The sequence below is a fragment of the Corvus hawaiiensis genome, chromosome Z (assembly GCF_020740725.1).
Source record: "Corvus hawaiiensis isolate bCorHaw1 chromosome Z, bCorHaw1.pri.cur, whole genome shotgun sequence".
Taxonomy (NCBI): domain Eukaryota; kingdom Metazoa; phylum Chordata; class Aves; order Passeriformes; family Corvidae; genus Corvus; species Corvus hawaiiensis.
The window spans coordinates 8,261,847-8,279,830 of NC_063255.1; the positions used below are offsets into that span (position 1 = coordinate 8,261,847).

The following is a 17,984-nucleotide window of genomic DNA, read 5'->3' on the forward strand; positions in this document are numbered from 1 at the left end:
ATTTAATTCCTTGGTGTATACCAGGAGTTAGAATGCACCTGAAGTCTGCCTGAATGTTAGTGTGAGAGAAAACATTTGTATGTATGTCTTAGTTCCTACAGAAGAATCTACTCAGAGGGAAATTAAAGTCTATTTAAAGTATAGACCATGGGCTTTGTGTTACACCAAAGCTGAATAACATAATTAAGAACTCCCTTTCCTGTCCTAAATATCTGTACTGAATATGAGAGTTATTAGTTTCTATGATATCATAATCTTATTAAGTATTTTTCAGCTGGGGGGATTTGGGAAACATAAATAATTCAGTACACCATGCATGAAACTCACATTACAAACAAAAAATTGATCCATGTCTTCCTCTGATCACTTTTGTTATGCAAGACTACTTGCAATTGCACTTACTTGTACACTGAAGACCTTATGAGCACAATTCTCTTCATGATGCACCACAAGATCCCTCTGCATGTACCTTTCATTATTTTCTTTGAAAAATCCTCTAGAAGTCACTCTGGAGGACTGGAGATCTGCATCCAGTGTTGCGTTGTACTTTATAGCTACAAGAAGAATAACAGTACATTTTTCACTGATCATGGTTGCCTGTGATCTCATTACTATGCTCAATATTGTAGTGACCAGGCTTTCCAAACCACACTAAATATTTCATGTTTTTCATAGCTGGCTAAACACAGAGCAGTTTCAAAATGAAAATACTTTCTCTTGTGTTTTGCAAAGCAGTCAAACAGGTTTAGGTATTGATATAAGTTCTGGTCCACTGGGAGCACATTAAATAGCAATCAATCCAGGCTCCACTGCAGATGTCTGAGCCTGCAGCTCAGGCAAGAAGCCAGTCAGCAGGGCCAGGATTACTCTAGGTAAAGGGGCCTTGCAGCAGTATCACTGAACTTAGAGGTGACTTTAAGGAATCTGCATCTTCTGTTCAATCACATAATAATTTCTGCTGCCTTCTCTTTGTGTTATGACTAATATGCTGTGAAAGTTCACTGTTATTTTATAGCTTAAAATCATGGGTTCCTAAAGGCACTTCATGTAGCACTGAAGCAGTCCAACTGGTGTTATCTGTGAGATTGAATTTAAAAACTTAATGGGAGCCCACTGCTGGTCACAGAAATATTCACTGTCCTCTGAAAAGAAGAGCTTCCTCCCACTGACAACTGCACTGCAACCAATATCTGGAAAATATTTAGTTTTCTTTTTCTGAAGAGAGAAGAAAAGTATGCAGTCTGCTGTTGAAACCAGAAGGTTGGAAAAACCCAGCTTCTCACTAACAACATTTTTTTTTGGGATTGTTGAACAAGGATACAGCTCCGCTTTATAATGTTAGTTCCCCACTTTTTAAAGATTATGTAGCCAGTGACGAATTAGGTCTGAAAACCACTTTCTCAAGAACTTAAGGTTTATATTGATTTTGTGATTCTTGACATTCAATCTGTCTTTAGACTTTCCATTACTCATTTGAATAATGGACTTTTGAAGAAATTAATATAAGACAAGTCATTGAAATACTCTTACCCACTTGATTATTTTTCTTAGCAGGTCTAAATGTAGCCTGAAAACATATTTTGACAGTTATGTCCGTATTCTTGTTCAGCAGACTGATTTTCTCAGGTTTAAAGGAGGCAGTTATGGAGACATTTGCAATGCCTCTTGACCTGAAAAATATGTTTTAAAGGTTACATGGGTTTTGAAGAACATCTGTAAATGTTAGCATTGATTTTTATGGTTCCCAATGTAAACTTCTTTTAGTGGCACTGGTAAAATTAGTTTTCCTTACATATGAATGAATTTGTTGATATAGTAGCTTTCAGTAATGACAATAATATTTTCATGTCAAATTAATAGATAATTAATGTATTAGTCCTAATGCTCTAATCAATCCCTCAAAGTATCAGAGAATGAGGCCCTTGGCCTGTTTTCCAAATAAGTAACCTTCTTCTGCTCCTTTAGGGAAGTTACTGAGCTCTTCCAGAAAGGTGATAATGAGCAATTCTTCATTTTATTTAATAATCTAATTTTTAGAAAAAACATCTTTCATGTAATTAATGAAGATTTTGAAGAACAGTTTCAAAGGAGCCCTACATGTTAAAGCAAACACTTTAATCAAAATGAAACACATTAATCAGCCCAAATGTCAGAGCGAAAGAAGAATGAGCATCTTCATTAATCAAATCTAAATAAATGCTGGTACTTCAAGGAGCATAATTCATCTCGAATGAAATTCCCAGCAGCAGCAGCAGTCAAAGGTCCAAACTGACCGTTCATTTTTAATTATCTTGTTTCATTATGAAAGAAGCAGCAATTCAGTGATATTTTTCTTACAATGGGGAGCCTCAGGCAAGAAGACAGGCAGCAGATAGAAAAAGGAAACAGCATTTGAATTTAGCTCTTCAAGCAAGGCGTGAAAGTCACACCCTACTTAGGCAGGCCGAAGATTTGGATTCTGGGAAACCTTTTTATATTCTGTGAAAGTACTCAGACTTCTGTGGCAAAGGCCATGGACCATTAAAAAGATATTTATTGCCAGAAATAGGTGTCAGCTCTTTATTACTGCTCTCTGGCCTTGCCCTGCAGGACAACACTCCCCCCATACCAGCCTACCAGCCAGAAAAAGTCATGCAGGTTGTGTGAGAGGTGGTTTCATCTGTCTCAGGCTCAGCTGTCAAATTTATACTGTGGCTACTGAAGTACACAACCTGCTGTTACAAATACTCTCCATCAAGCCCTGTTCCCTGCTGCTGTCCCTTCCCTCTGGACCATGTGTCTGCACAGCAGTAGCAGGCAGATGTGTCCTGAGCCACCCCAGCAGGCTCTGCCACCTGGCTTCCTCCCACATGCCCTGGCTCTCCCTCTGTGCTGCCTGGGCTTCCAATGGTTTAATGGTAAATGCTTGAAAGAGATTTAGTCTAATGCTCTTTTTTTAGCTAGTTTTGATAGCAGTGATGAGGCACTAAGTGTGTTAGCACTGAATATGTGGAACAAAAGAGCTTTTTAATTTGCTTATTTTCCTCTTTAATTAACTAAATATTCAACTGCTGCATCTGAATCACTAATTGCTTCCTTTCTAAGAAAGAGTATACCAACCATAGCACAACCACATTTCCGTCAGCACCAACTGATACATCAGTAATGTCATTGTCATCTAAGTCTCTATGGCCATCTACTGATCTTCCAAAGAACTGGAGTTTTTGTCCAAAAGCAGAATCCGATCCTAAGATTTTCTGAGAAAGAGAGTTTGGTTACTGAGTTTGCCAAAGCATGCTTAAGTCTGTAGATTAATAGATTTTCACTGATACTCCCTGTATATCCAATCTATTGTCTAAACAAAATGCATTTGTGGGTGTTTTCTCAGATGCTTTTTTAGCACTTCTTTCTCCTCTGTTGGAGCAGACAAAGGAGTAGACTTTTCTATCTTGGGAGTAGATCAGCTAACTGACTGCTGTATGCCAGATACAGATGGAAACTTTTCCCATTCACATTGAGCAACTCAAAGAATATGAAGCTTAATAGGAGTTCTAACAAATTACTTTTTCTGCAACCAGAAAATCTGCATGGAAAGTGATATTAGATTACCAATATAGTATATATGAAACCCATTGAAAGACTTTCCCTTTAATACTATGTATAGGTAATTTGCAGAGCTGGGATTTATCTAATCTTCATTGTACATCAACACTAAAAACCTGGAAATAATGGCTGTCAAAAACATTTAGGATATTAGCTGACTTCACACTCAGGCATCAAAAATGGCTCAGAATGAGCATCTTGCACATCCTTTTCCTCCATATGGTTCAGTTATAAGCACCACAACATCAACTTGGGTATGCTGAAGGAAGGAGAGTCACAAAACGTGAAATAAACCATGAGAATAACAGTACTCCTTTAAGAGGATGAAACAGTAGCCAATTAAAACACAGGAAACCTTCAGTTTTCCCCTAGCAGATCTTAGGGCACTGAGTACAGCATTATGCAACAAAGTTATTTACCTGAGAATATTTGGTACGTATAGTCTTTTGAAATCCATTATAAATGTAAATTGCTCCAGAGTTTTGGTTTTCCAGTGGTGCACCTATTACAACATCATTAAAGCCATCCAAATCAATGTCTGCAAGTGCTGCAATTGCTGATCCAAATCGTGCATTTTCTGACCCCTGTGGACCTTTCAAGAGTTCTCGTTGATCCAAGATTCTCTTTAAAAATTGAAAAATAAGAAAAAACCGAAACACAGCTATCATTGCATCAGATTATTCATAGGAGCAGTATCTATGTGCATTGTTTTTGGTTTCTGTCTTCCAGTACATTCCCCTCGGACAGCTCAACATTGAATTCCTTCCCCATTGTATTGCCCATTCAGTTTGCATTATGTCTCAAAGTCTTGGCAAGAATTACACAGCAAAATCAAAGCATGCTATGCAAAGTACTAAAAGCAAATATAACCATATGTATGAAGCTTAAATGCCCTCACTGTCCTCATCTGACTGTTCTGAAAGTTTCACAATACATTGAAAAGTACAGTTTCCAGTTTTGGATTACCAGTTTTTATGCAGAGGGAATGGAAATTATGTAACTGGACATAATTCTTTGAAACAGAAATGGAATTTCCTTACTAAACTAATGCAAAAAGCATGTGTCCAAATCGTAAACTCCTGACCTCTCCAATGCCAATGAAGAAAGAAAGACTGGAAATCTTCATAGTTAAGTAATCCCATTTACACTAGATAAAATGCAATTCTGGCAAATAGCTTTCTCACCTTTAACCTCAGTTATCATGCTGTGCTTAAAATTTTAGAAATAACAGCCAAGTTATTTATTAAAAATGACTAGAAAAGTATTACTTGTACAACAGGGACAACTTGCACAAATCCAGATTATTTTAAAAAATATTAAAAAATATCTTTCATTATTCTTTGGTATTTAAAATTTAAATAATTTTAAACCTAATATTTGACAACAACTACAAGTTGTAATATGGTCTTCCAATTTATTTGGTTTTCAAAAGTAAAAAAAAAAAATCCTTTCATTTTTCTTTTCTTTCATATTTCATGTCTGATGCCACAGGCACAAAGACCAGTGTCAGCTGCCAACTTTCAGCTCCTTCATCTACCTTGAAATTTCTTTAGGGTAGTTTCCTGTTGCTTCAGGATGGTCTGACTGAGGTCCTGCTGAGGAGGGTGATCCTTTCTCTCTATTTATTTGATTGCAATTTACCTAGTAAAGAGACCATTTTCTGTTTTCTCAGATGGATGGCAGATATTAATTTGCTTTGAAGACACCCAGTGAATGAAAGACTGTTCAAAACTGCCAGAGGGCTCCATATGGTTAATACAGATATTCTGGAAACACCTACTACAGGTCTGAATAAAAAGCGCCATCAGTCAAGCATCAGACAAGTAACACAGCTTTACTGGATAGAGGGGACAACAAGAGTTATAGTAACCATCCAGTGTCAGAGTCTACAAAACAATACAGAAAACTGGTAGAAGAGCATTTCTTCGAACTGCTTTGAGAATACTGTCAGGCATTGAATACATTCACCAAGAACAAATGGCAGATTAATTAGCAAAAGCCTTGCGCTAAGTTTTTCAGAGATATGGCCAACCCATGCTATATTACCATGAAGCACATTCCTTGGTACTAGGACCAGGGAGACACCAAGAACACCAGGCCCCTGACCACTAAGAGTGCTTAGCTACTGTCTTGCTCATTTGCTCCATTTTGGTCTGTTCCAGCTGGCTAATTCCCAGATTACATGCACAAGCAATTCTGGGGAAAGTTTGCAGCTGCTGCTGAAAAGCAGAACACATGAGGCAGCACTAGAAAGGCCTCCACACACAGCCCTCTAACCAGGTAGGCTTGGCACCATTCATCCCTGCTCTTATGCCACATCCCAGGAAATGCACATGCTCTGTTTCTTGTTAAAAAAAATGTCACTTGAAATATTTCCAACACTTTGAAAATGTTCACTCAATAGTGACTTAGAAGATCTGGAGAGGCCAAAGGCCTTTTAGCCTGCATGTGGCCAGTCTGATTTGAAAGAAACTAGCCTTAAGGAATGCTGGCTTGAGCCATTTTTACCTTTGTGACAGAAAACATGTATACTCTCCCTTCTTCTTTCTTCAGGTCATTCATAAACATTGGTGCACCCACAAGAAGCACATCTGTCACAGAATCCCTGTTGACATCCACTGAACACACCACACTGCCAAAGTAGGAGCCAATCTGAAATCAGTAGTAAATGGGTTGTCACTGCATATGCTTCTTCTGAATCATGTTTTAGCACCTGATTCAGAAAACTTACATCCAGTAAGATTCCAGTACTACTAAATGTTGCTGAATAAAATTACTTTGTAGCATACTTCAGTGTTGGAAGAATCATATCCTTACCATGTTTCACTGTTTCTGTCCTGTAGCTGCTACCATGGCTTTACCAGTCAGCAATACAAATGCCAATGGAAAGTAAGATATGGGAAGTACATTTTTTTTAGAACTGCGCATGAAACTACCCAACCTCTGATCTACTCTCAGATTTGTCTTACGCATGATACCAAAACCACCTAAAATCATTCCTCTTTTCCAAATAAGAAAAAGAGATTGAGCTCCCAGATCTGTCTTCTGATGTCATCTACTTCGCAACTTCTCAGGCAGAACAGAGTTCACTGAGTCTCTCCCAGTTTGAATTGTTGACAGAAGGATACATTAGTTAGGTTTGTATATTATATTTCACCACTAATTGGATGACTTCCTAAAATACTGTTTAAGAGTTACAGCCAACCTCATTGAAATAGTCTAGTGACAGAGAAAATTTCAAGTGGATTCTAAATGCTTGGAGAGAAAGAGGAATTTTCAAAACTAATTGCAATTTACTGCTGGGTCAATAAAAACAGATTCCCGAAAGTCTGTATTCATGACCAAAATATACTTGCCTGCTCGCCTCTCTGTGACTGCACAATTGCAATATTACCATCACTGTCAACATCAAAAACCACCACTCTGCCAGTGTAGTTGGATCTTGGCGCACCAGCAACAAAATAGACAGAGCTCATAGTTGAGAGAACAGCAACAGAATAACCTGGGGATAGAAGCCAATATTTAACATGTGTGGGAGACCATTAATTACAATTCATCAGTTGGTTATCCATAAAGGCATGGAGGATGAGTCAATCTGGTATGTTAATCACAGAGAATGATGGTTCCAGATGGGAAGTTATGCTGTCACATAAGCATAAAATTTGCAATATTCTCCTGGAGAGAACAATGACACACGCATCAAGTCGAAGCAGGTTTACAGAATCACATGGACAATAGTTTAGCCTATTCAGTAAAATACAGACCACGAAAATGTCATGCTTGTGAAGGAGATAGGAAAAAAAAGTGCGAAGAAAAAAAAGGGGAAAGAAGAAATAAAGAGAAATATGAGATTTACATTTGGACCAGTCTTCAAACTAGGGAGGAGGAACACCTAGCTTCTGTAAAGTTTGCAGCACATTTTCCCACAGCTCACCAAACCACAGACCAGTGGTTTGTCTGAATAGAACAGGCTACATTAACAGCTTGTCAGCTGGGAGGGTTGATTGAACTTCTTTGAACATTTTAATCCTCATTACCATTATTCTAGCATTTACTTGCTTTCAGGAAACATTGTTTAATACCTGCAAAAATGTAACCATATTTTAGCAGTATAAATCTAGCATTAGTACACACTTTACATTTCGGTGGTTTAGTTCCAGCAAATTTATTTTAAGTGAAGAAAACAAAGTCATCCTTTATAAAGCCTATAGTTAAAGACAATTACAAAATGCCAGTGATGGGACAGAATATGCAGATCTTTAGCAACCTGCAGGACAATACAAGGAGCACAGTCTAAAAGGATTATGCCTTGATCTTTATATTATACCAGTCTAATTCAGAGTTTTGTTCAGACACAGTTTTTCTAGGGTGAGGACAACTTTTGTGACTGGCAGTTCAATGAGCAACAAAACAAGATTTTGTTCTGCAAATTAAGTACACACCTTCCTAATTAATACAGAATACAGTCATTTGATGTGAGGGGGTGCAGTGCAGAACAGGGGCCAATCAAGCAAGTTGTGATGTTCTAGCAGCTCTTTAACTTATGTTCCCCCAGGCTGGTGAGAGAGAGCTGGTATGGAGAGCTCCTACTGGAGGACAGAAAGTGGAGGGGAAATGAACGGACAGAAAAGGGACATTATTTTCTCCAGAAAGATTTAAGTAAATGCACTAAAACTGCCTTGTAGAGAAAGGAAATTACCTGAGCTTTTAAAAATTATTAAGAAAATGAAGTAACAGAAAGTCTGAAGAGGTCATACATGCAAAAGAGCTATGGCTCATTAGGTTTGGTTTAATTTATTCATTTTGTTGGATGCAAGTAATGCTGAGTCATAGGGGAAAAAAGAGTATATTGGTTGCAAAGACAGCATATTATTAAATAACTTCAAGAATAAGAAATTCATAGGTGCTTAATGTAGTAGCATTATTCAGGGATGAAACAGCAGAGCAGGCATGTTCAAAGTTTACAGAAAACATTTAAATGAATTGAGAATAGAGAGTGACTGGCTTTATTGGGTCAAAAAACATGTCAAAAATACATAAGGAGATTATAAGTAAAATCTCTATTAAATGGTAGCAATATTCGAAAACTACAAACTGAAGTGGTAAAGGCTAAGAAAACAGCAAGCACATATGAAACAATAGAAAGCCAATCAGCTTCTCATCCACATCAAACTGGGGAAAAACACACAAATATTGTAACAGAAGAAACACATAATGATCAGTGTGATTCACTAAGCAGCCTTTTCAAATCCCATGATTTATTATGTCTCTGTGACTGTGCTGGCTTTGGCTGGAATACAGTTAATTTTCTTCACAGCAGCTGTTATGGAGCTGTGATTTGGATTTATGCTGGAAACACTGTTGATAACACAAGGATGCTTTAGTTACCGCTGAGCAGTGCTCATGCAGTGTCAAGGCCTTTTCTGCTCCTCACCCCACCCCACCAGCAAGGAGGCTGGGGGGGCACAAGGAGTTGGGAGGGGACACAGCCAGGACAGCTGCCCACAAATGACTACATGGGTATCCCATTCCATATAGTGGCATGCTCAGCATATAACGCCAGGGGAAGAAGGAGGAAGGAGGGATGTTTAGAGTGATGGCATTTGTCTTCCCAAGTCACAGCTGTGTGTGTTGAAGCCTTGTTGTCCTGGGGATGGCTGAACACCTGCTTGCCCATGGAAAGTGGTCAATCAATCTCTTGTTTTGCTTTGCTTGCATGCATGACTTTTACTTTCCCTGTCTGTATCTCAACCCATGAGTTGACCCACTTCTGCTCTTCTGACTATCCCCCACTCTCACTCCCCTCAAGAGGAGTGACTGAGTGTCTGCTTAGTTGCCAGCTGGGATTAAACCACAGCAGTGACAAAGACTGATTTTTTTTTTAGCTTACCACTTTGATATTAGTAGAATTTAAAAACACAATAAAGTTTTTATTCAATGAACTGTTGACCAGTAAAAAATAATCTTTTTTTGACCGAAAATTCTTTTCATATTCTCAAATAATTTCTTAACACAAATCTGGCTAGAGGAGAATTTTCCAACTTCTTTAATATCTTAATCAAGGTTTCACACATTTCCAGATTTACATTTCAGCCCCTTACCTAGGTATGAGCTATGATTTCTGTCCTGAAGAATCTTCTCAAACACCTGGCTCGGAAAGGTGGTGACTCTGTCTGAAGACCCCTGAACTACAGTTCCACTCCAGTCGTAGGCCCCAACAGCACCTAGCAGCAGAACATCCTTTAAAAAATAAAAGTCAACATTTTAGAACTACCTGATTTAGAAAAAGTGTGAGCAAAGCTGAAGCTACCATGCCTAATTTCCTACATCACTGTGTTTAAGCCTGTGATGCAGACTAAAGACTGCAGGCAGCTGACTGGAGCTGTTCAGAGTTACCACTTATGTGTAAGACTTTACTGCCCTATTAAGAGGGATTATCACCCGTCTACTGGAAGAGGATAAGTGACTGCTTTAGTTCCCATGGCACTGCAACTCATGATAAAATGGGTTTATTTAAACACTGTGATAATTTCCTAAGTCTGTCCACCATGGGGTTGGGCTTGCTAAGTCCATGCTTTTATGCACCCATGATCCTCAGAAGACTGAGGATCACACAGACCCAGCTGTATGAAAAAGCTAAAGCCCGTTTTGGCCAGCAAAAGTGCCAATGACAGCACACAAGAGCTGGTGCAAATAGATACAGTTTAATTCTTTACATAAGGAGATGTTCTTGAGAGATCTAAAATCCAAATTAGCATGGCTTATTATACAGAATACTTCATACAGAAATCCTTAATCTTGTACACAGAAAGCAAACATAGTTTAGTTTATTCAAGTTATTAAAATTCTTCACTAAACTGAGATACTGTTATAGAAAACTGCAATAAAATTGAATGTGTAATTTTCCTGAATAAACAACCATATGTTTCTCATTTTTTTGCCATTTCTTAGCATCAAGTTCTTCATAATTTAAAACTTTAATTTGTGCAAATACAGAGGACTTTCAAAAAATTATTTCATTCATCTTTAAAGGCTATGAGAAGGAAAAAACCTTCTTGTATTTTCAGTTGAAAGCTTATTGAACCACACTTGGATTTTACAAAGATAATCTTAAAATTGATTAGCATTAAAATATATCTGATATTTTGGTTCTAAGTTTTAAGTGAAATATGCTTTAAACAAATATTATTAACTTTATAATTTATAAAGAAATTATATAATAATTTTCAGACTTGTTTTATTTATATTTTGGTGATTGCCTACCAGCTTTACAATATAGTTAGTCACAAACATAGAGGAATTAATTTTTTCCTGCTACATGAACTCAGAAATCACTGAAATAATTATATTAATACATCTCAAGATGGTTACATGAAACAAACTATTATGCAACTTTACTTATTAATATGTATTCAAGTTAAAAAAATTAAAAGGATTATTTGACATTCTCCTTGCATGTAAAAAGATCTTAAAATTGGACATTGTGCTTTTATTTCTCTTTTCTTGCACTCAAGTGTACATACTTACTTCTATTTGTATCATTAAATAATTAAACTCACATACCTTTTTTTGTGAATAATATGCACTGAAGCCCACCTGTGACATTTCCATTTGGAAAGTATCACCTTGATCTGTACCTGGTAAAACAGATATGCATATATGGTTATCTCTATGTAGTCACACAAAATCCTGCCTTGCTGCCTCTGAGTTTAGCTGTATAGGGGGGTTGTATATATACACGAATTTGGCTAAAGCATTTACAAGCAATGGAAATCAGAGCTGATAAACTGTAGAAAATTTGGAGGATTTAACGGCAAATTGATAAGATGAAACCATGAGCCATGCTATAAGTCTCTTCCAAAAAAAGAGCAGAAGATAATGATGAAGTTGGTTTGAATCAGTTTGCACAGCCTTGTCACTGTGGCTGATCTCTTTTTGTGTTTTCTAGGAAGCATTAATATCCTGAAATTAACAGCTTTAGTAACTGTATATTCACAACTTTCAAATAGAACAGAAATTTTAATTTTCTGATAGGATTTTTAAAAACTGTTGGAATTCTCCTGAAAAATACTGTGATATCCATTTCCTAAGCTGGATAGGAATTCAGTGGGAGTACTCAGGAAAAAGACCTGTTCCCTTGCTTTGAGTAGCAGCATGGGCCTAGTAAAGAATAAGTGAAAGTGAAAGAGAAGATTTCATCCTGAGTGCAGGAAAATGGCAGCCATAAGCTCCTTAAAGAGTGTTGAGGGCAGGTTACACATCTCTGAAGCAAGGTCTGAATTTAACTTAAAAGTTAAAAGCTGGCTTTAGGGAGACAAAGCATCTCTGTGTCACCTCTGCAACACCTTCCGCTGAACAATACACAGGAGTAGGGGTGGTGCGAGGGAGGGGGCCTGGTAGGCACCGCACAAATTGCATTTTCAGTTCTGTAATTAGTTACCTAGTCTTCTGGTTTGCTTTGGTTTTTTTTGTTGTTGTTGTTGTTTGTTTGGGTTTTTTTGGTTGGTTTTTTTTTAATAAATTTAATACGGTTTAGGATTCACACAGGTGAAGCTCACAAGCATGAAGATGCCTTTATTCTGCTGGTGATAATAGCTCCAAGTATATTTGGTTGCATATGGAAAAGCTCCCATGCCTGAAGCCCAAGATATGATAGAAATTTACATCATCTGGGGAATGTTTTCCTCAAACTGCAGAAGTTAACTTGAAGCTCAGGTTAATTAGGGGTGGAGTAGCTGGGGGAACACCTATGAAAACAAGAGCTCTCCTGGTGAGCAGGGAGCAGCCTGCAGCTCCAGCTGCCACTTATTTTCACAATACTGCACTAGGCTGAAGCAAAATAAAATTCTAAGCTTGTCAGCTGGGAGAAACTGATCTAATTTTTCAGGGACATTGAGTATTTTACCTTCTATACTAAAAATGCGCTCTCCAAGCGTTCCTGCTTCTTCCAGTAGCGCAGCCTCAGATGACACATTGAAGAAATACTTTTCTGTTGGATGACTAGCAATTCCCTTGATTTCTTTAATTAAGTTTTTAGTATCAAGTTCATTCCTTATTAAGTATCCCAAAACCTTGTTTAAAGAAACAAACAAACAGCAAAATAAGAAAAGTGAAAGAGATCATGGTGCTACTCCATTTCCTTCCATACTATTTTAGCAAATATTCTGTGTATTAAAAAAAAGTTACCTTTATTTGTATTACTGAATTGCTTATTAGGTTCATTCCTAGGCAAGGGACCATTCATACAGGAAAAATACATAAGGTATGGCAAAGGGGAAAACCACTGAAGTTGCTCAGGCAATTCTAGTCTTGCTTTTTCAGCCAGTGAAAAGACAAATATTGTCACCAGTTCATAGGATTAATTTGACTTAGTTTCAGTCTCACCAGTGTAACAATGTATGCATGATATACCACTTATGTATAGAACATGCACTTTCATACATACACAGCAAAACAATCTTTTGAAAATGCAGTAATGTATAATTTCAGTATTACTTACAGCAATGCCAAATCTGGTTATATTGTCTTCATTGCATTTACCTATCACTGTTTTCAAGTTGGATCCATCATGTGATTCACCATCTGTCACAACAACCATTACTTTTGTGGCTGTCGGGCGTCCTCCCGATTCAGGTGAGAAGGCATACTGTCTGTTATAAAACATTGGTTTATCACACCTCAATCCGTAATGGATGGAATCCAGCACATACACTGTAATGAATACCTTCATCACTGAATTAGAATAAGGTGCTTCTGTAGTGCATAAGTAATGTAACCAAAGAAGCAGAAAAAAAGACTGGAAGGATTGGATGGTGTTTCTGATAAAAATGTAAATTTCAGGAAAAACAGTGTATTTTTTGTACTAATATTTCTAAATGAACAGGGGGTTTTATCAGAACTCTTAAAGTTTTATGACACCAGGAGCTGGCATCACCAAGCTCAGACAAAAGTGGAAGACAATTAATAAAAAACTTCTCAATTCTACTGCATATATGGACTCCATTGAAGGCTGAGTCTGTTCCTAAACCAAATTCTCAAATTCATTTGATTCAGCATGTATTTTGGCCTAGAGTTCTTCAAAAAACTTCAAAACAGCACCTTCCTGTTGAGAAACAGACCTGGTTTGTATATGTGTTCAGTCATAAAACCCTTTAAGTTTAACCTGTTTTTCACACTTACGGTGCTGCAGTGACAAACAGACAACAGACAAGAGGTTTTACTTTCTCTGCTATCAACCAAAGCCTGATCCACAAACACAAATGTTACTGCACCCACTGAATCCCTGGATAAACTTTACTTCTTTCAATGGTTTTGTATGTTTCCTAAAACCTTGTCCACTCTGATGCACTGTCATGTTTAGAGATCTGTGACAGAACAAGCAATTCTGTTGGGTACCAGAATTACTTCAGAGTGGAGCTCAACCCAGTGGTTAACAACATGCTTTTCAGCAATTCTAGTTTATATATTCCTGTACCAATCTGCATGGGACACTGCAAATGCACCTGATGGATTCTGCCTAGTGCTGGGAATCCACTCCAGAGGTCCTGGGCACACGGTCTTCCAAAGGGAATGAAATTCAAAATGTTCTCATTGCCACGTAGAGTAAGTCAAACAGTTGCACCGTAAATCATCAATGCATCTCACCTTGCATTGTCAATGGCTTTGAAGGTATTAGTGAGATCTCCTCCCTTCTGAGATGTTTTCTCCATTGCTTTAACAACCTCATCCTTTGTTTGATACGTATTCAAGTTGAAGACTACACGGGGATCATTAGCATACTGAATTAAACCCACCTATGCAATAAAAAATTACATTAGATTATGATGCTTTACAATTAATTACATAGAATCATGATGCTTACTTATGTGTCAGGTTGGTGTAAAAGGTCTGCAGATGCATGGTTTTCTTTCAACACATGTAAAACCAGTTAATAATAACACATTTGAAAAGCAAAGAAAGCTAAAATGCTGTTGCACTTCATATCATTTGTTACGGACTACAATACGTTACTGCAAACAATCTGAAACAGCAGACATTAAATGTTTGCTTGGTTACTTCTGGAAGAGCTGATGGATAGCAATAATACAAGGAGCTCTGGGTAAAATAAGAAAATAGTAATAGTTCTACAAGCTCAGAGCACCTCAGTCTGATCTCTTCTAAGGAAGTCCTAAAGGTTAGTTACTTTACAGCACTGCAAACCCTACTTATTTTTAATATAGGTGAAGCTAAAGCTGTATGATAAGATGTAAATTTAAAAAGAAAGAAAAAAAGAGAAGATGCTGAAGGTGAGGTTCAGAAAGAGCTGAGCAGGAAGCCTAGCTTTTAAGCACCTCACTTCCAAAGTAGCCCAAGGAAGAAGGCAGCCTTTGGGAGAGAGATTTCCAGTGCCCCAGTCTTTGTTCTCAGAACTGTTTAGGGAAAATGGACAACTGTAAAGACAGAAGATGTTTAAAACAAAAAAAGGCAATAAAATTTTCCTTACCATCATCAAATCAAAAGGAAAAAACCTCAAAGATCAGTGAGTAAACCAGCAGGAAAAGCTCCTGTTTTAAAGATGCAGCAGTTGGAAAGTGAGAGCTGTATGAAAAGCCCATTAAAAATCTGTTCTACTTTTATCATATCCCCAAAGGCTGTATTTTCAACTACTTTTACACCTAATGCATGAAAGAGATCTGACTCCCCTAGATACAACCTAGACTTCTATTTCAGTTGTATTTTGGATCAAATTACTAATCCCTTTCAAAATAGGATAACCGTAAGATAAAATCCCCAGCGCTGAATAGGATAACTGTGTAATCTGTGGCTTTGAGGGAGGTACTGTAGTTACACAAAATCACACTTGGTTGCCTTTAAAATTGGTTATTTTAGGTTTTGTTCTGTTTGGGTTTTTTTTGGTCTTTCTTGAATGTGTCTTTGACTTACCTGAGTCTTGTTAACGCCTATGTCTAAGCCTTGTACAAATTTTTTCAAAAATGCTCTCACTGCATCCCAGGGATAAATGCTGTTTGACTCATCACAAACCACCACAACATCTATAACAGAGGAACACTCTAAAACAAAAATAAGAAGTGGACATTAAATGCACTTGCAGTCTCAGTATACTCTTCAGCTAAATCCAGAGGTGCATATTTAGGTCTCACACAGGCAACGCTTTGGACCAGAAGGCTTTGCCAGAATGAGGACTCAATAGGAGCATATGTGGGTTTTGAGCCTGCACTGGTGCGATGCCCCTGAATACAGAGGACTGAGACCATATTCACATCAGCATTGGATCACAATTTGTCAGCCTTTACATATCAATCACAGGGCTTTGCTTTTGGCACATACACTTTTTTAAGAAATCAAAATTAACAGTCCCCAACACAATATATGTTGCTATTGTTTGATATGTTTGGTTTTTTTTTTTTAATTTAACTTAAAATTTAATTTTAAAATTTGCACATGTCACCTTACTTTGAACAGCAGGAGAAAAGCTTCTTAGGATCTTGAAACTTGGACTGATTTCAGAACAAACTCCTGTTGCATAGTATTGTCTTCCACACTGCTGTGCCCACAAGGGACCACAAGTCTTAAAAAATAACAACAAAAAGAAACTATAAAAATAACCAATACTTGTCTCACCATATCTATATACAAAACCACCACAAGCAGGACGACAGGGATATAGGATCAGCAAAGCTCTCTTGGGTTACCAGGCCAAATCCCTTCAGTGAGCGTAACCCCTCTCACAGAGTCTCACGGGGAGGATTTGCCGCCCGTGCGGATCCCGGTGCTATCCCGGTGCTATCCCGGCGCCCATCCCGCGGCAGCGCCGCTCGTGGCCGGCAGGTGGCGGCAGCGCCCCGGGCACGCGGTGCGGGGAACGCGCGGCGGCGCCGAGCGCGGGGTCCGTGACCGGAGCGCGGGGACCCCTCGGAGCCCTCGGAAAGCCTCGTCCCAACGGGAATTCACCCCGCGTTTGCAGGTTAAACTGCCTCATCTCCCTCCTCACGGTGAGCACGGTCCCATTCTCACCAACGGGAGACGTCTGCCCCTGGCCGCGCACCGCCCCCCCACCAATCCCCCCCACCAACCACCCATGTTCATTGACTTTGGGGGAAAACAACCTTGCTTCGGTGCTGAAAACAATCTCTGTAAAAAAAAAAAAAAAAGTATTTTCATCTGGATCGACCAGCTGTTATTTACGTCTTTATGCATCTTTATGTGTGCTTTTATCAACCACATACAGAGACAGCATTTTGCCGTGAGAATATAGGGGGAGTTGTGTGCGTGGGGGCGGGGGGGGAAGGCTGAGGTGGAAAATCGGTGGGTGTATTTCCTTCTTAAAAGAAAATATTAGAAACTCAAGGAAATAAATATAACCTCTACATAACCTCTCTCCAACTGTTCTGTGAGAAATTATAGCTTCCTTATATATACACTCTGGTTGCATCACCTCTATTTAGGAAAAGAGGGACTATTACACTTTTCTCAAGGATACTGGGGGGCAAAAAAAAGGTAATTAAATTCAAAAGTAAATAGAAAATGAGCTAAATCACTCACTGGTTTACCAGTGAGACAACATCAAACTATCCTAAGATATTTGACCAGATGGTGGATTTTCTAGATGAGAAAGGAAGTATACCCACATTATCTGATCTTGAGATAAGTGCTTTTTTAGCTGCTACATGGGGCATGGTTAGTTCTTAATGGAAAAGACAGCTTTTTAGAGAGGTGAAAGGTGCAAAATAAATCATCTATAATGGTAACTATGAAGCTGGAGGAGAGTTACTGGCCTTTAGAGTTAATTTAAAGTTCCTTTTAGATCAGTCTTGTTTGGCCATTTTCTTTTTTTTTTTCCTGAATTGGTGGGAGTTCAAAATCGTGATGTTAATCTTGGAGCAAAAAGCAAAGATTTTCTAATAATCTTTGTTGATCTTCAGAAAGAAAAAGGGAAAAACTCTAATGTTTAAGTCAGAAATTCAAGATGCATCATTAATGAAGGGGAGATCACATATCAAAAACTGATGAACTTGAAAGGCAGAATATTATAAAGGGGTGTAGGCTTGCCCTTCAGGACTAACATTAAGAAATGTGGACCTAAACTGGAAGGTCACTGGATGGAAGGGAGAGAAGCAGAAGGATCGGGCCCTGGATGACTGCAGGGTGACAGCAAGCACGCAGCCGGCATGCAAAGCAAATATGGCTTAAAGGTATTGTGACGAGAAGCTGTTGAGTTGGGGAAATACCAAATACACTGTATAGTGCCTGGGAAAGACTCACATGGAATACAGCACAGATGTGGTCACTGATATTTGAGAGAGGTGTATTTCAAAAAGCACGTTTCAGCCAAAAACTCTGTATTTGTTTAGCAAGGCAAAGGAGAAAGGTGAGTGGTTGTGGGGTGTCAAATACAAAAAGAA

General features: G+C 38.3%; 1 protein-coding gene across 1 annotated transcript in view; it reads right to left on the reverse strand.

The window, feature by feature from the left end:
- ITGA2 (integrin subunit alpha 2) overlaps positions 1 to 17,984 on the reverse strand; it is a 67,823-nt gene that overhangs the window by 19,789 nt on the left and 30,050 nt on the right. Inside the window, exons 5-17 of the mRNA XM_048291709.1 lie at positions 16,036 to 16,150; positions 15,505 to 15,632; positions 14,227 to 14,375; positions 13,082 to 13,232; positions 12,488 to 12,653; positions 11,146 to 11,219; positions 9,684 to 9,822; positions 6,939 to 7,084; positions 6,091 to 6,234; positions 4,002 to 4,205; positions 3,100 to 3,236; positions 1,531 to 1,670; positions 403 to 554 (exon numbers count right to left, since the gene is read on the reverse strand). Of these exons, the coding sequence (XP_048147666.1) occupies positions 403 to 554; positions 1,531 to 1,670; positions 3,100 to 3,236; positions 4,002 to 4,205; positions 6,091 to 6,234; positions 6,939 to 7,084; positions 9,684 to 9,822; positions 11,146 to 11,219; positions 12,488 to 12,653; positions 13,082 to 13,232; positions 14,227 to 14,375; positions 15,505 to 15,632; positions 16,036 to 16,150 (1,845 nt within the window). The remainder of the gene's footprint in view (positions 1 to 402; positions 555 to 1,530; positions 1,671 to 3,099; positions 3,237 to 4,001; positions 4,206 to 6,090; positions 6,235 to 6,938; positions 7,085 to 9,683; positions 9,823 to 11,145; positions 11,220 to 12,487; positions 12,654 to 13,081; positions 13,233 to 14,226; positions 14,376 to 15,504; positions 15,633 to 16,035; positions 16,151 to 17,984) is intronic.